Here is a 22984-nt window from a genome sequence, read left to right on the forward strand (position 1 = left end):
GTACTCTGTACCGATTACGCTCGTTACAACGACGACTTAGTTCTTATCTTCTAATAATAATTTACGCGCCCTTTTTATCCGAGGTGCCCCGACGTCTTTGCCAACCCATCTCGGAATCCTCTCGATTGCCCAATCCGCGACGCTGTGTACCCCTAACCTGTGCATGCGTGTCTACTGGCCGCTTTCGAGTCACGTCTAAGACAGGCACAGATTCCGATTCGGGTCGTTGCTGCCAAAACACCCGTTATCCCCGACGCTCGTGGAACGTCCATCCTCTTTCTATAGTCTGGAACAAAGACTGGAGGGATAATTCCCTTGACGGCCCCTCCCGCCTTGTTTGCCTATTTTGAATGCATTTGGAGCCGCGGTAGTGTTGCGGGACCAGGTCCAAAGGTCACCATGGGTCACTCGGGGAAGATGGGTTTGAACTGGCTGGTGTCTTCTTTGGTGCTATCCAGTGCGCATGCGTTCTACATACCAGGTACGGGTCCTACGTGATGCAGCTTTCGGCACCAGAAAGTGTGTTTGCTAACACGGTTTGTCTCGTCACCCATGCAGGTTGGTCAGTTCGCAGTTATAAGGATAACGAGCAGATACCTCTCCTGGTCAATAAGGTCTACTCCGACAATACCCAGTTGCAATACGCCTACAATGATCTACCATTTGTTTGCCCCCCGACGGGCAAGGTGGCAGGGGGCGGCCTACTCGGTGGCCAAAGTATATCGCTGAACCTGGGCGAAGTTCTGCGCGGCGATCGAATTATTACGTCTGACCTCGACCTCGCTATGGGCCAGGACCAGCAGTGCAGTTTTGTGTGCAACAAAGAGATCACTGGGAAAGACCTCAAATGGGCCAAGGAATTGGTGAAAGAAGGGTACGTGGTAGAGTGGATCGTGGACAACCTTCCAGGCGCTACCAGCTTCGTGACTGTGGACAAGTCGCGTAAGTACTACGCATCGGGATTCAAGCTTGGCTTCATGGACTACTCGTCAAGTACGGGGAAGCCCCGCTACTTCCTCAACAATCACCATACGATCGTGGTCCGTCACCGACGGGCGCCGGGCCGCGCTGGAGAAAGGGGTGAGAAGGTCGTGGTTGGCTTCGAAGTCTACACCAAGAGCATTGGACCCGGCGTCAAGCGCGAGAATGGTTGTCCCAAGGACTTGCACAACATCGATGAGAACTTCGAGCTGTACATGGCGCCCAACAAAACCACAGATCTGACCATGAAATATCCCGACTCCTCTTATTACCCGGAGCAAATCGAGGTCATCGATGACGATGCCAAAATGACCGTTCCTTACACCTACTCGGTCTATTTCCGTGAAGACGAATCGATCGAGTGGAACCATCGCTGGGATCTGTACTTCGTCAACCAAGAAGAGGGCTCGAAGATTCACTGGTTGGCCATAATCAACTCGCTAGTCATCTGTGGCCTTCTTACTGGTATTGTCCTTATAATCCTGGCAAAGACTATCCGAACCGACATCAGAAACTATAGGGAGGGGATTGCTGAAGACGGAAAACTCCGTATTCATCGCAAGGGGTTGTCCGGTGCCCTGAGCCCAAGGATCTCCGAGAAGGCTACAGGTCTTGGCCTGTTAGGCCAGGAAGGAGACAACGACAACGATGTTGATTCCACTTCTGAAGATGAGGCTCTCGAGGATGTTACGGGATGGAAACTCTTGCATGCCGATGTCTTCCGGAAACCCGAGTATGGGCATCTATTGGCTCCCCTGGTAGGATCTGGCATGCAGTTGCTCTTCATGGCTGTGGGACTCGTGCTCCTCAGTGCTATCGGTGTCTTGAACCCGAGCTTCCGGGGTGGCTTCATCAGTGCCGGTGTCGGTCTATATATCTTCGGCAGTGCGTTCTCTGGCTACTTCTCGGCCAGAGTGTACAGGACGTTCGACGGTCAAGACTTCAGACGGAATGCGCTGGTGACGGCGGTTCTCTTCCCTGGCCTCCTATTCGGTCTGATCTTCATTCTGAACCTCTTCGTCTGGGCCCAAGCTTCAAGTACCGCGATCCCGTTCGGCACCCTTATTGCATTGGCCCTTCTCTGGCTTTGCATCCAGGTCCCCCTTGTATACGCCGGCGCATGGTACGGCTTTGTCCGAACTGGTCCTTGGGAACACCCGACAAAGACTAGCAGCATCTCTCGACAGATCCCCCGCCAAGCCTGGTACGCCAAGAGCATGCAGGCAATCCTGCTGGCCGGCCTTATTCCGTTTGCCGTCATCTTCATCGAGCTTCTTTTGTCTTCCAGTCCATGTGGCAGGACAAGAGCGGCTACTATTACGTGTTCGGCTTCCTCGCCGTTGTTTCCGTCATTCTCATTGTCACCATCGCCGAGGTGACGGTCGTAACCGTCTACATCCAACTCTGCTCCGAGAACTACCACTGGTGGTGGCAGTCTTTCTTCGTGGGCGGAGGCAGCGCCGCCTGGGTGTTCCTCTACTGCGTGTGGTATTACTTTGTCAAGTTGCACATCACGGGCTTCGTCAGTTCGATGCTTTTTTTCAGCTATAGCTTTATGGCGTGTTGTGTATATGGACTCCTGACGGGCACGGTGGGCTTCGTGACGGCCTACACCTTTGTCCGCAGGATATACAAGTAAGTTTTCTCTCTCTTCATTTTCGTATTGGCTGGCATGACACCCCTTTTTCTAACATGGGACCCTCACAGTGCTATCAAGGTGGACTGAGTGGAAGATAATAATGTCGATGCGACAAACGAAGTAATGGATATACGCAGTAGTTTTGGCGCTCAGCATGAGTTGGGGAGAGAAACTTGGCGTTAATAGGAATAGGGGGTTTGGACCAAATTTGCTACTTCTCACTTGGAAAATATTGTTACTATAGCTATCATCAACCAGCCTTGTAAATAGGTGCGCAGCTGTTGTAAGGGACGACGGTGTGTGGGAAAACTAATGTAATTAAGTACCCAATTGCAAATAACGAAAAATAATCCAAAATCACGATTTTACTTTGCAACTAGCCACACAAATTTCATGACTCCTTTTCCTAGAAACGCGACAAAGTTGGCATCCCTGAAATTCTATTCTGCCAATCCCTTCAGAGCTGGCTGCGCCCAACGTTCTCAGCCATGCACAACCAGAGTCCGTCCGCTTCGGCCAAGACCTCTCCTGTTGGATAGAATGGGCTTTTGTCAGCTAGCCATCTCTTTTTTCGTGTTCCGAGGAAAGCCGAGCTAAAGGGAGAAAGAAAGAAAGAAGGAAAAAAAGACTTACCGTTCTTGTCCTCCATGGAGCCGCGCAGATGCAGCTTGCGTCCCTCGCGCTTGACGACGCGACCGCGGACGAGGACGACCTGGGGCGTGCGGACGGGGCGGCGGAAGTTGGTGGTGAAGCGCACCGTGTAGGCGCCGTTGGCTAGGGCCGACGTGATCAGGTCGTTGTCATGGACATCGTTTACGCTGGTTTGGCCTAGATGGACGGGCGGGGGCAAGGGGGGAGAGTTGCCCAAGAGCATTAAAAAACAAGGAGCGAGGCAGAGAAAAAGGAAAAGAAGGAAGACTCACCCGCTTGGAAGTTGGCCGCCGTGCCCATGACCTCGTCCAGGAGGACCGTGTACAGCCCGCCGTGCATGGTGCCCGCGTAGCTCTGGCAGTCGACGCCCAGGTCGACCAGGGCGCTGAACAGCAGGAACGGGTTCTTGGCGATCTCGCCGTTGTCGGGGCCCCCGCCCGCCAGCAGCGCGGCGCTCTTGCTGACGGCCACGTCGCCATCGCCGCCCGTCGTCGCCTGGGATTTGCGCGGGTGGGTTCGGAGGGGGGCGGAACATGGACACGCAGGCTTTGATCGTGGTCGACGTGTTCACTGTCGAGGGGGTTTGTTTCTGTCAGTTTCGGTTCTCGACGGCTTGGAGAGGGCAAGGCAAGACAGGAAGGGAGGGCGTGGGCGCGGCATACTCGTTTTGCGCACAAAGTTGGACTCGCCCGAGTCCAGGGGCCGGCGGTCCGGCACCACGACGTCGAGGTTCGCCTTGTCCTGGAGGATCTTGGCACACCAGGGTATCGCCATGAAGTGCGCCATCGGGTCGGGCACCGACTGGTTGTGGTCTGTGAGCTCCGACTTGGGCTTCACGGCCTCCTGCAGTGCGTATGAATCGGCCATGGTGTTGTTATTGTTTGTAAGTGGCTGAAATGTGTGTGGGGATATTTCAAGAGTATGTAGACGAGGGAAGGAAGGGGCAAAGGCTCTGAGTGTGCGTGACAGATCGACTTCGATATGTATAGTTGACAGCAGCAGTCGCCTGTCTCTAGCAGATCATGCGGCTCATGCGAGAAGAAGAAAAGAGAGCAAGGTGTCTAGGATGCATCTCCAGAAGAAACGAACCGAGTTCCCCAATCCATATTTAATGCGGCAGCGGCAGCGAGCTACATTCGCAAGTAAGCCTCACTCGTGTCTTTTATTGTCCTGTCTCAATGTGAACTCCCCAGATTCTGCACCCACTAAGTTGGGCCGCCCGCATCATCTTGAGTTTGCTCTGTCTTCTCTGTCTCTCCACCAAACGCCGACGGTCAGCAGCAGACCCCATCGGGTTCAATAGCGTTTTCCGGGGGCTTGTCCGGCTCGGCTCTTGTGGGCAATTAAGTTAAGACAGGTCGACAAGAGTGTTGGGACGGTGGTGGGCTAATGTCGGGAGTGAGACTTTGCTTCTCGATCTGCAAGTGATGATGATCCGATCAAATGCCCGTGGCGCTTGGAGCACGTGGCTACTTACGCAAGTGGTGGTTGAGAAGATCGATATAGAAAGAGGTTTTACTTTAGTGGCTGCGGACTTTGTTCTCCTGGGCGATCTTGGTCCTATTCTGATCAGCAAAAAGCAATTCCGCACATATGCGGGCGAACTTTGTCGAGAAAAGAAACGGTTGTGCAGGGTCATCATGTGAAGAATACCAATTCATCGTCGCGTGCTGTCCCCTTCTATATGTGCAGTCATCTATGATGCCGTGCTTGCTTGGTCTACCAAGTTCCCGTAAATATATCCATCCATATACACACACGTAAATGCTGCAGGCTGCCCCTTCTAGGTATACCAAAGAAAACCAACAACGCCTTGCTCCGTTGAAGCACCCTCTCCCGATTCCCTTTCCCAGCCCTCTCTTTATATACCGAATACCGTCTTCATCCTCTCATATGTGTAGAAGCTCACGGCGCTCAGGGGTATTATCTTTACGTAACCAATACTCAGCCCAACAAAGAAGCCGGAGAGGCCGCGCTCCTTGAAGATCAGACCCACCGTCTCTCCTATGCGAAGGCGATGTCCGTCTCCCACAGCGCCGCCAACTTGCATCCGCCGCCGGATCACCTCGAGCGGGTAAGAGATGGTCTGTGATACCGCCCCCGATATGCCACCCGAGGCCAGCTCAGCCCATGCACGCAAAGGTGCTGGCTTGTCCGATGGTGCATTGGCCGCCTGAGGTAGCGTGGTGTGTTTCCTGAGCGCGGGTAGGCGGAACAGGTCGCCCATCGAGTCGTGCGTTAAAAATGAGATTCCGGCGTAAGGAACCATGCCCAGCATCGTCATGGAAAAGCCCCGGTAGAAATTGATTATGCCGGTCCGCGGGGTGACGACCGCGGCAGTCGCCGAGGCAGCTGATGCGACACCCCCTGTGCCGCTTTGGGGGTCGGTTGCTCGTGGTATATCTTTTTGCATATGTCGACAAGCGACGACCTTCTAAGCTTGGTCTCAAAGGCCAGGCGCACACGCATGACTTCTAGGGGGTACGTGAAGAAGACCGATGTAACGCCGGCCAATGCACCAGCTGTGAACCTGCGCCCCCATGTTTCTTGGGCTTTCGAGCCGACTATGACGGCACGGTATTGTTCGTAGGCGACGAATTTGATGGCGGCGTAGGGGTAGATCTTCAGGAGGGTCGCAGAGTGACCGCGGAATAATCCCATGATTCCATCGCGCCCATATATGTCACGCAGGGCCCGCGCGAGGCCGACCCATGAGCTCGTGTATTTCGCAAATTGGGGGTTGCTGGTTTGGAAGAGGATTTTAACGCGATCGAGAGGTGCGACGGATGTTTTGGCCTGTTTCTAGAGATTAGCCACTTCCTTTGGGCAGAGATGACGAGCGCATTGCGGTGCAGCAGGAGAGAACTTACGGCACAGCCTGCGATACCCCCAGCAATACCGGAGCGAACCATATAGTCCATGCTGTGTTTGTCGGGGCGCTTAGACTTGCTCAGGACCGGGCTGTTGGTATCGTCCGGAGTTGGTGGGACAGTTTCCGAGCGTTTGGTCCCAGAAATGGCACTGCCGGCCTTCTTCACGACCTCATCCATCTTGCTGACTATTGAATCCGCATTGGTTTCTCTGATATCGGACACTCCGGACATGGCAGCATGGTGTGCGCCGAGAGATGGTGGCATGCCTTTAAGCTGCGCGCACCATAGATAGACCGGGGGATGCTTTGTCGGATCGAGGGGGGACAATCGGATGGGGAAATAGTTTGGTTAACCTAGCCAGAATGTGCTATGCTGAGGCTTTTGGTCAACGGCAATGGCGATGGTTATGGAGGAAAAAGAACAAGAGGGGCGGGATTCGGCAATATGACGGTTATCATCGACTTTCGGGTTTTGGCGATCCAGGACAGAAAATATGGAGAAGTCCCAATCTGAATCTGGGGGCAGGTGCGCTGCTAAGCTCCGACTAGGCCGTCTAGACCAGGGGTTGCCTCGTCGCCTCGTCGCTTCCTTCTACTGATAATCACGAGATGCCACGCAAAGAAGCCACTCCTGTTTGCGGCGGCTTGCTTACTCTTTCCGTGCATGTCTCTGTCTCAAACGTCAACAATGACCTCGTGGCCTGGGCATTGGCATTGGTGCTTGGGCACTCCGTAGCGCTAGGAAACAACGCCGGACTTAGCATCCAGCGACTTCTTACATCCTTCTCGAGCCGAAGATTGCCGAGGACGCCTGGTGTTGGGCCGAGACTTGCTTTCCTGAAAACCCCCACGATATGATCACAATTTTAGTCGGATGGGTATCAGGTATGTAGGCATTATATACAGGTACATGCATACATACGCAATAAGCCGCCCACCCGTGGCGGGGCAGATTTCCGTGACTGGGCCACAACTGGCTGACATGCATGTAAATGCGTAGAACCACCGGCTCTCCAGTTGTTGCAGGCGTCCTCAACATTCGCTCACGATGGCTGCTGTTGTAAACTCTGATATCAATCGCACTGTGGCGGATTACGAGGTAGCTGTTCCCCAGAACTGGGTTGCAGAGCCAGAAGACTAACTGCCCATAGATCGTCGACTTGAGTAAGAAGTATGCACTTCCACTTGCCATCAAGCACACCTGTTCTTCCAAGTCGCCGAAACACAGCCACTGAATGCTTCATGCTTCTCTAGACAGGCCTCGACTGCCATTGACTCGGACTCAATCGCCATCAAGCAGTACCATGCGGGCCTTGAATCCATCATCGAGCGGGACAGCGTCGAGTACTCTCTGCTTCTCACTTCTTTGACGACGTCCCGCAGCCCCTTCTTTCACAATGCATGCGTCTACAGTCCGGAGAAGGACGAGCTCTGGACCACATCAGACCTACTGCAGACCAGCAGCAGCTCGCAGCTCCCCATAGTACTGATATCCAAGATCCGTATGCAGCGGACCGAAGACGATGACGGAGTCGTCGCTGTCGAGTGGTCGAAGCTCCGTCCTCCGCCCATGGTCACCATGCCGGCCGGCGCATGTGCCTTCCTGGAAGGCATTCTATACTGCTCGCAGGGCACCCTGAAACCGGATACTGGAGGACTGTACTATAGTAAGGCCTGCCCCTATTGCAATAAAGCGCCTTTGCTGATGGGTGCCATGAACAGTGCCGCACGCTAGAGCCCCTCGGCCCGTCGTCACTTCGTTCGGTAGTCGGCCGTTCAACTCGCCCCAGCAGGCCGCAGCGTCCCGAGATGGTTCCATCTGGTTCACGGATTCGTCCCTCGGTTTCGGGAAGGAGACTCGGCCCTCTCCGCAGCTACCGAACCACGTGTACCGGTACGACCCGGAGTCAGCTGGTAGTCTACGTGTCATGGCCGACGGTTTCGAGATGCCCACGGGGCTGTGCTTCTGCCCAGACGAGGAAATCCTCTACGTAACAGACGTGGGCGCGAAACCCCACAGCGGCAATGCCTCTTCCATCCAGTGAGCCCCTTCTGAATTGCCTCCCCCTTCCGGTCAACGACGGCCAGTCGCTGACGAAGACGCGAGAAGACCAGCTACAATATACGCCTTTGACGTTGCATTTCGTGGAGCCCAACCCTTTCTCGTAAACAAGCGGGTTTTTGCATTTGCTGTAAAGGGAGCTCCCGTCGTGGTGCATTGCGACGACGCGGGAAACGTGTATGCGGCATGCGGAGACGGCATCGAGATCTGGAGCTCGGGCGGCGTGCCGCTGGGGCTCATTGAGGTAGCCGGAGGCTGTTCCAACTTTTGCTTCGGGATCCCGGGCGAGATGTTTCTGTGTGCGGAGCAGAGGCTGTTCCGGCTGCAAGTCCGCGCCGGGGGCACCGCGGAGGACATGTCAGAGTAGCTTGGTCGACAAGCCTTAAGCCACGCTCGTCTCTATTCCTGTGGACACTCCTCGACGTGGGCTTCAGTCATATCATTGCTCGTGGCTGCTTAGAACTGACATCTAGAGGTCTAAATGAGACTGGAAAGGGCAGAATTGGGTCGGTTATTTCATCTTGAAACCCTGAAGGAAGGCCAGTATAGCCGGCGTTGTTGCCACAGGAGTCGCCTGCGCACCGATAGCCCTATATCCTACGATAAGAGTTTTCTCGATAGTATTGTCATCAGCATTACCTGCGTACCTTTCCATATGCTATAGTCTAGAGGCCCGTTAAAGGCGATATGTCGACCTGGTCGATGCTTGCGCTTCTGGGTGTCACCACCGATCGTCTCATACACTCTCCTGTAGGCTGCAGATATGGCGGCACCCTGACTCCCTAGCCGGATAACCACCCCAGGTACTCGCTCCGACTGAGATTTTGGTAGATCGATCGAAGTGGAACAATACCTACAGATGCTGCAATACTTGATTGAAGTTATCGATGGCTTAGACTTCGGTGTTGAACTGAACAATGACCTTTCGAGTAGGAGCTGCGAAAGACTGCGGCCTCCCGAGACAAATGCACTATTTTCAGTGTCCCAACTGCATATGTGCCGAGTACATGAACCCACAGGGGCGGTCAAAATTGCTTCCTGCAGGTCAGAAGCAATGACGAACGAGTCCTTGTTCGACCCCGGAACTTGCCCCCGTTGATTGCGTGTGTTACCATGCTACATCGGAAGAAAGGGGGCGACTCGGGCACGCGCATAACGAGGCCAATATGTGTCACCCAGTTGCCAAGTCTGCACCGAGGATAGCACAGAAGGCCAAATTGTGTCGCGTCATCTGAGTAAGAAATATATGCATGTTCTTTTCACATTGCGGAATAGTGAAGCGCTTCGTATCTTCGTTCCAAGGAGGTAGCGAGATCGCCCGCGTTGGACAGCATCGAATGGCCATCTGCAGGCTGGATGTGCTTTCCTGCCGAAATATCGAGGAGGCGGCTTGACAATGTTTATCTTCACGGCTCGTGATTTCGGGATCAAAATTCTTACCTGCACGAACCAAGCTTCTGGTTCGTTTCACCCCCATCGGCGAGCGGGCAGGCTCTTATGTGCGTGCGGGAAGTGGGCGATGTCGTGGGACGTGACACGAAGCAAGATCGTGTAGACCGCCCACACGCCTTATCTCAAATAAGGCACGCAATTACATGCCCTGCCTTGAACACATAATATAATACTACCTACTGCTTACGTCGTAGTTTATATAGCTAATTAGTTTGCGTTCTGGCTATGATGTATCTGGTTGGACAAGACTGGACGCCTTCTTGTGATTAGACGCCAGGGATGCAGGCTACGATGCCTTGCAGCCGCCACAGAATACGGCTCGGGACCAGCATTGGGAACGGCGGCACTCACGCACCGCAAACTAGATTCAGGCTGACCCGAGGGCGCTCGAGGCAGACTTGGTATTTGTCCGTACAGGCCATGCAGTCATACTAATGCCCAGGTGCTCTACGCCGTGGCTGGATCGGTATAAAGAGCCGGGAAACAAATTGTAGCCTGTGCTGCCCATCTGTTCTCCGAGGCCCTCATTCCTCTGTCAGAGAACATCACACCTGTAGGTTCTGGCTGCGGCGAGCATACGGTCATGGCTCTCATCACTCTTGTTTTGTCGGTGTTACTCCTCTGCTACTCCGCTCGTGTTGCTTACCGTTGGCATCGACTATGCCACATTCCCGGTCCTTTCTGGACTCCATTTCTGGCATGGCCCCTGAATCTGGAGAGGCTATCCGATGATTATGGTAAGCCAATTTACTTTCATATTAAGGACGCCTACAAGAAACTGAATGCACATCTTCCAAGGGGCACTTATCCGTGTCGGCCCAAACCAACTAGTCACATCGGACATCGAGACTATTTTGAGGCTCAACTCGCCATGCTCTGACTACTCTGGAGGTCCTGATTCCGGATCCATCCTGAGTCGCCAGGTCCCCTTCTATTTCTCTGGCGAGAAGCGTATTCGATCAGACGCTCCTCCAGCTCATTCTAAGTGGAACCCGCCCCTTGAGGAAGTAATCGACAGGCAATGTGGCCATCTCATCGGCCTGATAGAGCAAAAGTTCACGCCAATCGATGTGACTCTCAAGTCGCTGGAAATGACTCGGACAAGTCACTGGCTCATATTGAATGTCCTCAGGGATCTTGCGACCAGTCAGCATTCCGATTTGCTCGAAGAATGGCAGAGCGGAAGCAACATGTCGAGGACCAATCGTCAATATCTTTGGAGATTCGCGGCAGCATTGCTTCCTCGCTGCTTCAAGCGCGCAAATTGCCGTTCTCATGGCCCAGAAGTGTACTCTGAGGAGTCCGCGCGTCAACTCTAGTGCATAAAACCAGCGCGCCCTTTTGACTTAGCTGTTGTTATGCTGACACTGCTCGCAGCGACCCTGGCTGTGGTGCCGATGAAAAGAGCGTGGACGGGCTGCCTAGCAATATGTAAACTGCCCGTCACCAAATAAACAACCTTGCGCGTAAGTGGCCACGCTGACCGAGGCTACTACAGACAACAGTGGGCTGACCAGACGGCTGATGCTCTGACGACGATATTCTTGCACATCGTGTCAAACCCTACGGCCTACGGCAAGCTGAGGGCAGAGATCCGATCGGCCAGCACGAAGTCGGCAACCCGGCTCTCCGTGACTCCTGTGGGTGACGACACCCCGCCTCCGCCGCCGAAATTTCCATACCTCCAAGCCGTGGTCAAAGAGGGATGCCGCATGTCAACTGCTGCCACTACTAGAATGAGCTCCTTAGCAGGAAGTGTTGCGACGAAGGGCGACGTCGTTATCTTGGGGCTTCACGTCCCAGGCGGTACCGAAGTAGGGCCCGATGTTCCCGGCATCATGCGAACAACCCGGTACTGGGGTCACGACGCCGAAGCCTGTCGGCCCGAGCGGTGGCTGGAGGCTCAAGACGAGAAGGCCCGTGTTGCGATGGAGAGTGCTCTCGATATCTTATGGGGGGATGCGGGCAGTAGCAGCGAGCAGGAGGGGGGATATGGCCATCTGAGGAAGCCGGCTGCAGAAGCTCTCCTCAGCAAAGCAGTCGCTACGGTATGTCAAAACAGTAGCAATAGCCGATTCCGGGAATCATTATCTTGTTTGCTTTTGTCTAACGAAGAAACTCAGATCTTTGCACGCTATGATCTGTCGCTCGCAGAGCCTTGTGCTGCTTTGGGGAATGGCCAGCCGGGGCAATCTCAGCGATGCGATGTCCGATTTGTACCGGCGTTTTGGGACGACGAATCTGGTATATGAGTCTCCAGTTTGATAATCGTAAATAAAACAGTAGAGGATATTATTTGTTGTGCAAAGAAAAAAAAAGAAAAAGGGGGTTGTCACGATTTAGGGGGGTTTATCAGGATAAGAAGAAGACCCTATAAACCGGTCCGAGGGGAAGAGGATGCAAAGATTATTATCACAAATAGCCCCCTTTTATCCCTTTGCTATTATGATTTCTGCCCAAGAACCTAGATATGACCGATCCATACACTACAAGGACTACCTACCTACTTAGTCTACCATCAGAGTCCCCTTCTGCACCACAACCGCCTCCCCACCAAGCCAGAGCTCCCGAATCTTGACATCGCCGTCCCCCTCCACCTCAGCCGTAGTCTCCACGCGAATGACGCTCCGCCGCCCCATCTCCACGCCCTGCGTGACCTCGAAGCGCGCGTTCTCGGCCCTGTCCCTGACCGTGAGGTACGCCGTCAGCGCGCTCGCCGCGCTGCCCGTCGCCGGGTCCTCGAACCCCAGCTCGACCATGCGCGCCCGGACCGCGCGCACCCCGTCGCCGCCGCGGCCCAGGTCGACGTAGTAGTAGCGCGCCACGAACCCGGCGGGCCGGCGGTCGGCGTCCAGCAGCGACTGCAGCGGCGGCGCCGCGGCGAAGTCGAGCCGCAGCCCCGCGTCGAGCCGCCCCAGCAGCTCGAGCGACGGCACGCGCACGAGCGCGAACGTCATGCCGCGCACGATGCTGACGAGCGGCGCCGCCAGCTCGGCGTCGCGCACCGCGGGCTCGTGGTGCGACAGGCCCGGGAACGAGCCGTGCTGGGCCGGCGGGATCACGTCGGCGAGCGTGTGGCGGTGCTGCCGCACGTCGTGCGCGATGCGGGCGCGCACCGCTTGGTCTTCGCCGGCCGAAGCGACGGCTTCCAGCCGGATCGGGCCCGACTTGGTCAGCAGGGTGTCGACGCCCGGGTACTTGTGGAACTTGGCCAGGACGGCGCTGCCAATGGTGGGGTGGCCGGCGAAGGGCAGCTCGGACTCGACGGTGAAGATGTCGATCCGGAGCTGGGTTCCCTCCTCTTTCTGATCGTCATCCGAAGAAGAAGGTTCGTGCATGAAGACCGTCTCGGAGAGGTTGAACTCCTGGGCGATCTTCTGCTTCTTGGCCTGGGTGAGCTCCGGCTCCAACGATGCGGGGACCGAGACCACGGCGAGGGGGTTGCCCTCGAGCCGCTTGTTAGTGAAAACGTCCAACGTCACGAAAGACAACTCCATGACGACGAGTTGGGAGTTTGATGAGACTGATAGATAAAAGGTCGCAATAGGTAGCAGCAATGTGAACCAATTTGAACTAGACACTGCAGCGAAATCGGATTGGAGAGAGCGCCTTATACATGTCAACTTAGCTGAGTCACTGTTGTGTACCCCATATTGGCCTGGCGGAGCCTTCACGTCATTGGTCAAGTCTGTAGGTGGTTTGGGTCAATTCTCATCGCCTATTCGATGGAAGCAAGCACGTTGTTACTGCGATTTAAACACTGCTTTCAAAGGGCGCGAATGCAAACCGCTCCGAAGTTGTAAGTCTACTTTCCACAGCAAGAGGAAACTTCTGGTCGCCGGGCTCTCTGCCGTACCCAGCAGGCCTAGTAAAAGCGGTCGATACATGAGGGGGCCACACTCCCCTACACTCCGTACATAGAACCGATCACTGTATATCAACCTACGATCGTACCGTCTCGATCCCAGCCCCCGATTGCAGACCGGCGACCATGGCGGTGAGCCGGTCAATCTTATTTGACAGCTCCGCGATGCGGACCTCGACATCTGTAGGCGCATCCGTCTCATCCTCCTCCACCGGGCGCCGCTGCATCGACTTGGATACCCGGGACGGCTGGTGTATGCTGGTCGGGAGAGGCGAAGGGATGCGCGGGCGCTGTGCGATCCGGTCGGTCGTCAACGGAGGCGCGGGCGATCGCTTGACCGAACTCTGCCGCGGGCCCCGGAACGAGCCGAAGCCGTCCTTGGGTGCCGTCTTGCGGGAAGCCCACTCGTACAGCATGATGGCGCCCACGATGGGGGAATGGGTCGCTTTCAGGAGGATGATTCTGGCTTGCCGAAACCTGTCGGTCGAACGCAAAAACAGTCGAAGCGGCCGGAAGATGCAAAAAGCAATCAAGTTGAATGGTGCTGTCCTCGCGTGTTAACCAAGTAACCTTTTGGGTAAATGGAGGCATGGCAGTTTCACTCACGGTAAAAGTGTGTAAGCCGATTGCTAGTCGAGGCTTCGAGCACGTACACACTATAAACGTAGAGGTACTCTTCCTTGGCGTGGGAGATGACCCTGGAGAAACTGTTGCTGAGCATACCGGTAAGGGAACCCATCAGGAGGATGGAGCTGAGCGTGACAAAAATGAACATCAGGGGTGGTCCTGCAAATAAGTGGTTAGTCAGTGATCAATGTGTAAACTCCGAAGGAAGAGGATTGTACGAACCGAAGATGGGGTCAATGTCTTTCATGATATCGAATCCGACGTAACTTGAGCCAAAGAAAATCTTGGTCACGATCATCGCCATGTGCTTGAAAGTGTATAATTCCCGTCCGACCAGGGAGAAAGTCGTGAGGAAACCCAGGTAGATGATGGCAACAAGCACCATGAACTTCAAGAAGTCCATTCCCATTGCCTTCAGACAAGGGATGAGCGTGCCCCAGTAAGGACTCAAGCTGAGGATGGAGCAGACTCGGGGCACCATGAAGAGCGCCTCCAGAGACAGGACGTCGAACGCGATAGCGATCAATATCGGATCGTCTTGGTAGAGGCCCACGAATCCTGATAAGTGAGATTAGTGGATACCTCAAGGCTTGAAAGGAACAAAAAACTTACGTAGTATGGCGAAACAGATACCAATGGCTATCATGATCACATCAAACACATTCCACACGTCCGCAGCATAAAAAATAGACCCCGCATCTAGATACTCGCTAACCTCGTCGTAGAAGAACGCAGCGAGCCATATGTAGAGCAAAACCTCCATGGGGGTCACTTTGTGCACACTCTGCTCTATGCAGACGGCGTAGAAGATGAAGATGAAGGCGGCGAAGAACATGACCTCGAAGTACTTGAGGTACTTGGGCACGCGGAGGCGGCAGAAGGGGTCGGCCGTGTGGGGGGTTGTAGAAGCGCGGCTTCTTGGTCGAGTGCGCCGAGAGGCGGTCCCAGAAGATGATGTCGCCGTCCCAGATGCCCGTGATGATCTTCTGCACCACGTGCTGGCTGAGGAACCGCTTCGCGTCCGCCACGGCCGCGATCTCCAGCGCGTTCAGGTGCACGAACGACGCCGTCGGGTCGTCGTCGCCGTCGTCGTCGCTGTCGGACCCGGCCGTGAAGCTCATGGTGAGCTTGGAGATGGACTGGATCAGCTGGCTCCGCCGCTGGGAGCCCATCTTCGCAGAGCCGGCGGCGTGCTCCGAGGGGCGGCGCGGCCGTGACGACGGCGCGCCACTGCTGCAGGCGAGAAGGGCGGTCCGCTCATTGCTCTCCCCCGGTCGGCGCAGTCCCCTTGTTGGGAGGAGCTGCAGCTCTCGTCGGGGTCGGGTATCTCGTACAAACAGTACTCGACGGCCTCGCGCTCCGACAGACGCGTCAAAAAGCGCCACGCTACGATCTCGCAGGCATTCGCACGAGCTTCGCCAAGTCCCCTTCCATCATTCGACGTGCCATAGTGCCAGCGGAGGGCTCTAAGACGAGGGTCAGCGATATGCAGCTTCGACGTTTACTGCAGTTCATGAGGGGTGAATGCTTGGCAGTATTTGCCCCACGTATTTGGATACCAATGACAAGTGACAAGAGCACAGCAGCAGACAGGTGACGCAACTCACAGCAAGGCATTCACAATGGATGGATTGGTCACATGTGTACTCAAGTGATCGACCAGAGTACGTAGACAGTCACCGTTGGAGGTTGTCCGGAGCTGTTCGAAAGTGCTGGGGATGTAGATGACGTCGGCGATGTAACTGGGCGGCACTCGGGTCAGTTGCAAGCACAGCAAGAACTCAGTGGAATACACCATACAGCGACAATTTCTTGACAACCTCACGAAATTGATCCTCGTAATTGATGTCGGGCATGGGAGTGTCGTAATGGCTATTGTCCCAATGCGGTGAAGGTGCCCTATCACCTTGCGACACGGGACGCGCCTTGACACGGATGGGCATTTTGGGTATCGGATCAGAGGCCACGGAGCCAGGAGTCTGAAGGCGATTCCCAAGTCTGAAGAAACACCAGTCACTTTGAAGAGACAAAAACCCAGCCCAGTCGGTAGAAGTTGTTGCTATTCCTCAGCCGCCTCCCAGGGGTACTTTGAGTTTTTGAAGGTCGCCAGGCGCCCCGAAGAAGCGGACGAAAGAGTCCGTGCAGCCCATGATGGCGCCTCTGCATGGAGGCCGAAAGCTGGGAAAGCTGGCCCAGGCGGATACAGCTAAAGCTTGTTGGGCCTATCTTTCATGCCATCCCAGCCCACCGAGTCAAGTTTCCAGCTGTGGGGTCCCCGCTATCTATCGTCACATTCGGTGATCGTCGTTTGAGACCACGCCTGCTGATCCATATCAATCCACGATACATTCAATGCGACTAGCTTTGCTCGCGTAAAGATAAAGAGTAGGCAGCCAAGGAACGGGCCTGCGCCTTTACCCTGTTAAAATTGTCGTGGCTTGAGCAGACACAGTCTTGCAGCAGCCGCTTATGCAGGGCCCTGTGCTACCGCATCATGGAGGGGGCGGGGGCTGGCACCCGATGGCATGCTAAAATAGCATGGGGGGCTTCCTCGTGATCCCGAACACTCAAAACCCCGGTAAACGTCTTGAATCGTTGAAATGAATCAAATGATGGTAAAAGTAAGCTAATTGACAAGAATATTCTTTTCTCATTAATGATTGCGCCTTTGGCACACCGCGGATATGCCCTGAGCACATCGACCCCCGTATTAATTATCGTACATCTGCTCGACTCGGGAAGAACAACGCGGGGGTAAAGAATTGAAAAATGACATAAGAAACATTTTCGCGTGAAGGGTGTATCATGAAACAAATGAAACGCCTTGTGAAGTGCCGGCAACAGCAACCACCCTGCAAATGAAATGGCCACGACCAAACCTATCCCTCCCTTAACGAGATCTCTTGCCCTTCGTCAAGATCTCGGTTCCCTCATCCCAACCACGGCTCTGAGCAATCTCCAGAATGGTCATGCCGTTATCATCTTTGGCATTCAGGTCAACGCCGCATTTGTCAACAAGCAGTTGAAGCACATGTGAGTCGCCATTCTCCACGGCTTGGATGAAGGCGGAATGGCCACGATAGATCTTGTTCGGATCCGCTCCGCTAGCCAGGAGCTTCTCGATGATCTCCGTGTCGCCGTCTTCGTAGCGTCGTAGCGCTTTTACAATCGGGAGATGCTCGCCCGGCGCATTCACATCTGCATCAGCCTCGTCGATAAGGAAGCTCACAATGTCTTTGCTCCGTTCGCGAATCGCCGTAGTAAGCGGCGAGAAGACGCCGCCGTTGCGATCCTCCACGCTCACGCCTGCTTGCAGCAAAAGCTTGATACTCTCCAGCTGGTTTGCCACTACTGCCATTTCCATCACACCCTTGAAGGCTCTGGGCTCGGCAAGCGCGGGTAAAAGTCTCTTTAGGATGTGTGGTTGTTTGACTGCCATACACACCGGCCAATCTTGGCCTCTCACGTTGGCTATACAATGGATCAGTCACTATTCTCTAGGCGGATAAAAAGGGGCATGCAACTTACGATCAGCGCCACGGCTCAACAGGAGATCCACCAACTCTGGTCGGTTTTCTCGGATGGCCGTTGTCAGAGCTGTAGCTCCGGTCTTAGGCACCTTGTCATTTGGAGAAACGCCAGCATTCAGCAGCCAGTCCAGTGCCTCTGCGTTGTTACTTTGAACGGCCGTTTCCAAGATTCCTTTGGGCGAATTGAGATCCGCGCCTGCCTTCACCAGCGGAGCCAGGAAATGAGGTCGGTGGTGAGTGACACATTTGAAGGTCGGATATTCTGCAGCTGGGACATTCGGGTCGGCGCCATTCGCAAGCAAAAGCTGGAATATATCGGCACGATTGTCTCTGATCGAACTGCACAATGGCGTGTAGACACCATCTTTCTTCGTGTTGGGGTCAACGCCGGCCTTGAGTAAGCATCGTACAGACTCGAGGCTGTTCACCGAAGCCGCCAGCTCCACTGTAGATGATGTGTCAGTCACCATGCAAAATATCAAGATGCTCAATTACAAGCAACCTTGAGAATTAATTTTCCAGGTATGGTGGAGGGGTACGTACTGATTCCAGGGGCCTTCTTAGGGTCGGCGCCCCTCGCAAGCAGAAGCCTCAGGCAAGGTGTATGGTGTATTGCTGGCCACAGCATATGCTTCGGTCCAGGCAGGTTGGGGTTGGCTCCGGCGTCCAGTAGCTCAGCAACAATATCGGCTCGGTAGGCTGTGATTGCCTCGAAAAGAGGCGTCTTTCCTTCTCTATTCTTTGCATTGGCTATTATCCATTGTCAGTAAGCCAGCAGAGATTGAAGGTAGAAAAGAGGAAGTGAAAAATGTTGACTTACAGTCTGATTCGTACGCTAGCAAGAGCTTGATGAACCTGATCGGCCTCGTTTTGGTAATGGACTTGATCAGAATCGTGTCGCCATCACCCATGACGTGGTTGGAGTCTCCTCCGTAAGTCAGCAACAGCTTCGCGAAGCTGAACTTATCCTCGATTACAGAGAGCCCAAGAGGCGTCTCAAGGGTCGGACCAGCAGCTAGGTTCGAGTCTGCTCCGTACTTCAATAAGAGACCCGCGCCATCAATGAAGGATTCTTCAACGGCCGCAAATAATGGGGTGATACCATCGCTATCAGCAGAATTTGCTAGATATCCAATTAGCGATTTCTCTTCCAATGTGAGAACAGAATGGAAACCTACGATCAGCTCCAAATAGCAACAACAGGCGGACTGATTCGAGGTCATGGCGCATAACAGCTTCTTTCAGAGCGTGGCTATCCGGACCAGTGTCGGGCGGGACACCACGGTCAAGAAGCTGTTCGACAAGCTTGCTATTTCTGTCCTGGATGGCCGAAACCAGAGCCGACTTGTGAGCTGGCGTGCTAGACGCGGCAGAGTTTCGAGGGCTCCATCGAGGCATCTTTACGGGGTCTGCTGTGACTCGAGTGATTTTGATAGGACCGGAATCTGACGACTCGTACTCTCCAACGGTTGTCTCGCTGTCAAGAATCCCACTCAGACCGAGGACGTCCTGCGTACCCCTCCTGTCCATACTCTCGGCTTGTGAGAAGACGCGGTCTCTGCCTGACCGCGACGAGACTGTATGGTTAGAAAACGACTTGGCAACCGACGGCGCGCGGTGGGAATGGTGCGAAAGCGAGAGCTGCTGCTGATAGCTGTTGTCATCTCGAATCACATCGAAAGGCGAAAGATTTGTCGAAGATGCCCTGCCCATCTCGAGAACCGGGGGAGAGGGAAGAGTGCGGAAATTGGGGACGTTTCCTCTATTTGAGCCAGGTGCGGCTCGAGCGACTTGAGCTTGGTGATGCCCGTAACTGATCGGCCTCGCTGAATTCGTTCGAGGGCGGCGGCGAGACCCGTGTAGCCCATTCCGAAGGAGTCATCGATCTTGGAGTCGCCTAGAGACCACTGGAAGACTAGAGAACTCATTCTTAAGGACTCTAGGGCCTTTCCGATGGACTCTCTCATCTTGCCGACATCGTTGTCCGCAAACATGTTGCGCCAACCCCGCTGGATCTTGCCCATAGTTCCTCGCTTCTCGTACTCGAGGAAGCGGCCCACCCATTGGTCGAGGTTCTGGAAGTCCGTATAGGTGGAGCGGAACTTCTTGTCCATCTCCTGGATCATCTCGGGTGGAAACTGTTGGTTCGTTCGTGTGCATTCGGTGAGTCCAGCCTCTATGGCCCACATGATGCGACAGAGATCCAGGAACTCGTTGGCCAACTCCACGAAGCCCTGAGGGTGAGTCTTGACTGTACTGAGAAAGTCGAGCATGTGGATGGCGATCCTGTTGCCCAAGACAGTAGCCTTGCGTTTTGTGTTAGTTCCCTGGCCATCTCATATCTGCATATCCGTATGTTTGGAGATGATGCTCACCTTGTGGCAATGGCTGAGCGCAGCCTCGCTTTTGACCGGAGCCATGGCTTCGACTTCGAGGTGTCCCTTCACACGCGCAGCTGGTTTGTTGGATGTGTGCGTTCGAAGGCTCGGCTGGAGTTTTGAAAGCCGAGCTGGGGTTGCAATGTGCCTTCGGTAACAGGAAGGAGCCGTCACTTAAAGCCTCTGTAGATGTATGTCGGCACTTGCTGAGTGGGAACAACACTGCATTTATCAGTTCGCTTAAGCTGGTTATTCCAGGAGGGGCCGTGAGCTGGGTCCCGATAGAACTCATGTCCCACGCATGACTCCGCAACAATCAAGATGAACGAGATGAGATACGTACCTGGCCAGCACTGCATAACGCACCTCAAGTATAGCTCTCGAGGTAGCCGATTCTACTGAGAAATCCTCCAAGGAGGTGCCACTTGGAGGTCTAGTGCCCTCTAGGCGAGGCCGCTGATCCTCACTTCAGTCCCTGTGCATTCACAGGCCCATCACGGCAACTTGGAACACGACCCTTGCACTCAGTAACTAATACCTTCTTGGGAACCGTTTGCCGGACCTAAAGGGCGGGCTAACGATGGAGATAGCGGTCCAGACCAATTATACAAGCCGAGCTAAGGTGGCTCCTTCCCAGCTTGAACGTTTGAGCTTTGAGCTTGGACTGCGACTCCCCTCTCCAAATCAAGTATTGCACGAAGCTATTTTTTGACAGCTGCCTATCAGATTCTCCGTCCTTGGGGAAAAGTAGTTAGCTAATATAACGTACAGTAGCTGAGTAGCATGGTTGATCGCAAGCGGCTCAACATCGTCATGTTATTTGATGCATGTCATTGCTTGTTTGGGATACAGCAACGCAAGCTGCGTAAGCCATACGATCTACACCATGTAGGGGGATGAGGCAGAAACTACTCGCTCGAAAACACATCGATAGTGCTGCTAGCCTCACGATATTGGGCGAATGGTGGGATAGCTACATTTGTCATGGAGGATTCGGAACCGGGCAAGCCTACCGAGTTACTGACTAAACGCAAGATCTAGTTACTCAGCTTCGGCTCCGATTTCCCACGTCGCCGCGGTGCACTGCCGATAAGGTCCATGGCCCAGTAAGACCCGGTGTGCGAACCAGTGTGCTGGGTCTTGTCGAGGCTAGAGTCGACGGCGTCTGATAGCTTGCTTCGCGGGTCACCACTTACTCGGGCCCACCGGATTGATACCTCGGATGGGATAGGGTAACGTCCGAGAGCTGCAGGGAAGATCCTGTAGCAATATATCTGCAACATATCCCATGCACCCGAGCCCTCGGCAGGTACCCTGCTACCTGAGTCGTGCAAGGTGGGCATCCGGCCGCGGAACGTAAGCCGCTTCTTCAAGTTAAGTGGTCACAGTAGTTGAAAAGCAGCATCCACCCATCCATCCATCTCTCGTACTTCCCCCGAACTCGACACTCGACTGGGAGACTTACATGCAATTCTCCCGGCGCGAACTCCGATCCTGGTGGTGCCTGGCCTCCCACTTGAACAGAGTTTAACTTATCGGCGGCTGCTTACCTAGAGTCTGCTCTATCGGTTGATTTGCCAATCTAGCCTACCTCTAGATAGGCACCATCAATTACCATTGAAACAGATCTCTCCCATCAAGATCGAATCTATCTAGTGTGCGAGATGTGACTAGATCTTGTTTGCTCTAATCGATGTTTGCTGTTTTGATGGGAGATCTCGGCAGGCTAGGCCATTAGACACAATGCCTGCGTACTTTGATACCTGACGTTAGTCTGAGTAAGCTTGGCATCCCGAACCAACCGGTCCGGGCACCAAGGCTTCGGGCCTATCTATCATCCCTTGGAAAGAGACAGATGAATTGTGATCTCCCACTGGTGACAGATTCTTGATTGCGACAGCCGGGGACGGGTTCAGCTGGCTGATATCCATGTCATGCAGCAAATGCACTCCACGAGCTTCGGTTGGCGGGTGGGATGGGCGGAGAGGCGGAGCGCGTCTCGCTTCTCATCTCCGGCCTTTGCTGGTCGAACCTTATTTAGGACTATTTGCCTGTCGAAAGAGTGGATGCCCGTCGCTCAGGCCTCGGTCGCTTGGCTTGTGTAAGAACTAACAAGAGACCCCCGGAGAATATGCAAGTACTTAGACAAGAAGGGCCGTCTAGGCATGGATTCCCCATATGAAAAACCCAGACGACGTTTTTTTTTTTGGCAAGGGGTACTAGGTATTCATTTACCTATTTCCGAAGGGGTAGCTCCGCATACGGAGAGGCGTACGCAAGAGAAGACCAGGGCGGGAGAGCGTGCAGGATTCTCCCAGATCAGCGCAAGCCAAGCAGATGGATTTGATGCCTGGAATCAGCCGCGGTGGATGTGTTGGGACTGCCTTTTACTGGGCTTCAGCTCCCAGCTTGAGTGGCGCGGTGTCTGTGGCATAGGAAGGCCTCGAACTGCTTGCTTCGAGGCTTTGAGGCCAGCAAGGGAGGCACTTCAGCTGCAATGCAACGCAAGCTCATTCGTCAAGCAGTAATTCTCCCCAGCTACCAACTCGCCATACATGGGTCGGCCTAGATTCTACTAATACACGATTCGACTCATGCATCCAAGCTGGAGGCAGTAGTGCTGGCTGGCCGGCCCTGCCACTGAATCGCCGTGAAACTCGAATACGAACGATGGTTTTGCAAAGTATACTCGAGGATTGGGATTCGAGATTCCATACTAGCTTCAAAGGAAGGAGCGACTCAACGAACCGTTCCCGCAATAACCTTGAGCCTCAAGCCCGTCCCTGTGGGAACAACCCAATGATCGTCGAACCCGAAAGCTAATTGAGCAACTCTATCCCAGGATTGTGTAGCCATGAAACGGCTCAACGGGGAAATGCAACTTTTAAAGTTGCAGCATCTTGCCAGGCGCAAATACACAAATTCAA

General features: G+C 54.3%; 8 protein-coding genes across 8 annotated transcripts; 3 read left to right on the plus strand and 5 right to left on the minus strand.

Annotated features, from left to right (window-relative positions):
• Positions 1-399: 399 nt before the first annotated feature.
• On the plus strand, positions 400-2707 carry PG998_003147 (endomembrane protein 70; the record flags this gene model as incomplete). The annotated part of the gene is made up of 4 exons (XM_066869965.1): positions 400-481; positions 559-2237; positions 2270-2616; positions 2689-2707. 4 exons carry the CDS (start codon positions 400-402, stop codon positions 2705-2707), a joined length of 2127 nt encoding a protein of 708 aa, XP_066733715.1.
• Positions 2708-3077: 370 nt separating this feature from the next.
• PG998_003148 (uncharacterized protein) lies at positions 3078-4138 on the minus strand (the record flags this gene model as incomplete). Its single annotated transcript, XM_066869966.1, has 4 exons — positions 3078-3148; positions 3254-3438; positions 3540-3766; positions 3947-4138. 4 exons carry the CDS (start codon positions 4136-4138, stop codon positions 3078-3080), a joined length of 675 nt encoding a protein of 224 aa, XP_066733716.1.
• A 1003-nt stretch (positions 4139-5141) lies between these two features.
• On the minus strand, positions 5142-6408 carry PG998_003149 (mitochondrial carrier protein LEU5; the record flags this gene model as incomplete). The annotated part of the gene is made up of 3 exons (XM_066869967.1): positions 5142-5674; positions 5737-6067; positions 6142-6408. Coding segments are annotated over 3 exons (1131 nt in total), but the record flags the coding sequence as incomplete, so codon positions are not given.
• A 990-nt stretch (positions 6409-7398) lies between these two features.
• PG998_003150 (uncharacterized protein) lies at positions 7399-8572 on the plus strand (the record flags this gene model as incomplete). The annotated part of the gene is made up of 3 exons (XM_066869968.1): positions 7399-7810; positions 7866-8184; positions 8254-8572. Coding segments are annotated over 3 exons (1050 nt in total), but the record flags the coding sequence as incomplete, so codon positions are not given.
• Positions 8573-10240: 1668 nt separating this feature from the next.
• PG998_003151 (uncharacterized protein) lies at positions 10241-11909 on the plus strand (the record flags this gene model as incomplete). Its single annotated transcript, XM_066869969.1, has 5 exons — positions 10241-10394; positions 10456-10975; positions 11035-11088; positions 11156-11705; positions 11781-11909. The coding sequence occupies 5 exons, from the start codon at positions 10241-10243 to the stop codon at positions 11907-11909; spliced, it is 1407 nt and encodes a 468-aa protein (XP_066733719.1).
• A 255-nt stretch (positions 11910-12164) lies between these two features.
• On the minus strand, positions 12165-13154 carry PG998_003152 (uncharacterized protein; the record flags this gene model as incomplete). Its single annotated transcript, XM_066869970.1, has 1 exon — positions 12165-13154. One exon carries the CDS (start codon positions 13152-13154, stop codon positions 12165-12167), a length of 990 nt encoding a protein of 329 aa, XP_066733720.1.
• Positions 13155-13599: 445 nt separating this feature from the next.
• PG998_003153 (ion transporter) lies at positions 13600-16092 on the minus strand (the record flags this gene model as incomplete). Its single annotated transcript, XM_066869971.1, has 8 exons — positions 13600-14066; positions 14129-14308; positions 14372-14707; positions 14762-14938; positions 14988-15436; positions 15484-15615; positions 15757-15891; positions 15950-16092. The coding sequence occupies 8 exons, from the start codon at positions 16090-16092 to the stop codon at positions 13600-13602; spliced, it is 2019 nt and encodes a 672-aa protein (XP_066733721.1).
• A 947-nt stretch (positions 16093-17039) lies between these two features.
• On the minus strand, positions 17040-20099 carry PG998_003154 (uncharacterized protein; the record flags this gene model as incomplete). The annotated part of the gene is made up of 7 exons (XM_066869972.1): positions 17040-17620; positions 17678-18124; positions 18223-18429; positions 18500-18802; positions 18858-19384; positions 19435-20006; positions 20055-20099. 7 exons carry the CDS (start codon positions 20097-20099, stop codon positions 17040-17042), a joined length of 2682 nt encoding a protein of 893 aa, XP_066733722.1.
• Between the last annotated feature and the right edge of the window lie 2885 nt (positions 20100-22984).

This window comes from Apiospora kogelbergensis (genome assembly GCF_038363985.1).
Source record: "Apiospora kogelbergensis strain CBS 113332 chromosome Unknown utg000002l_segment0_segment0, whole genome shotgun sequence".
Lineage (NCBI taxonomy): Eukaryota > Fungi > Ascomycota > Sordariomycetes > Amphisphaeriales > Apiosporaceae > Apiospora > Apiospora kogelbergensis.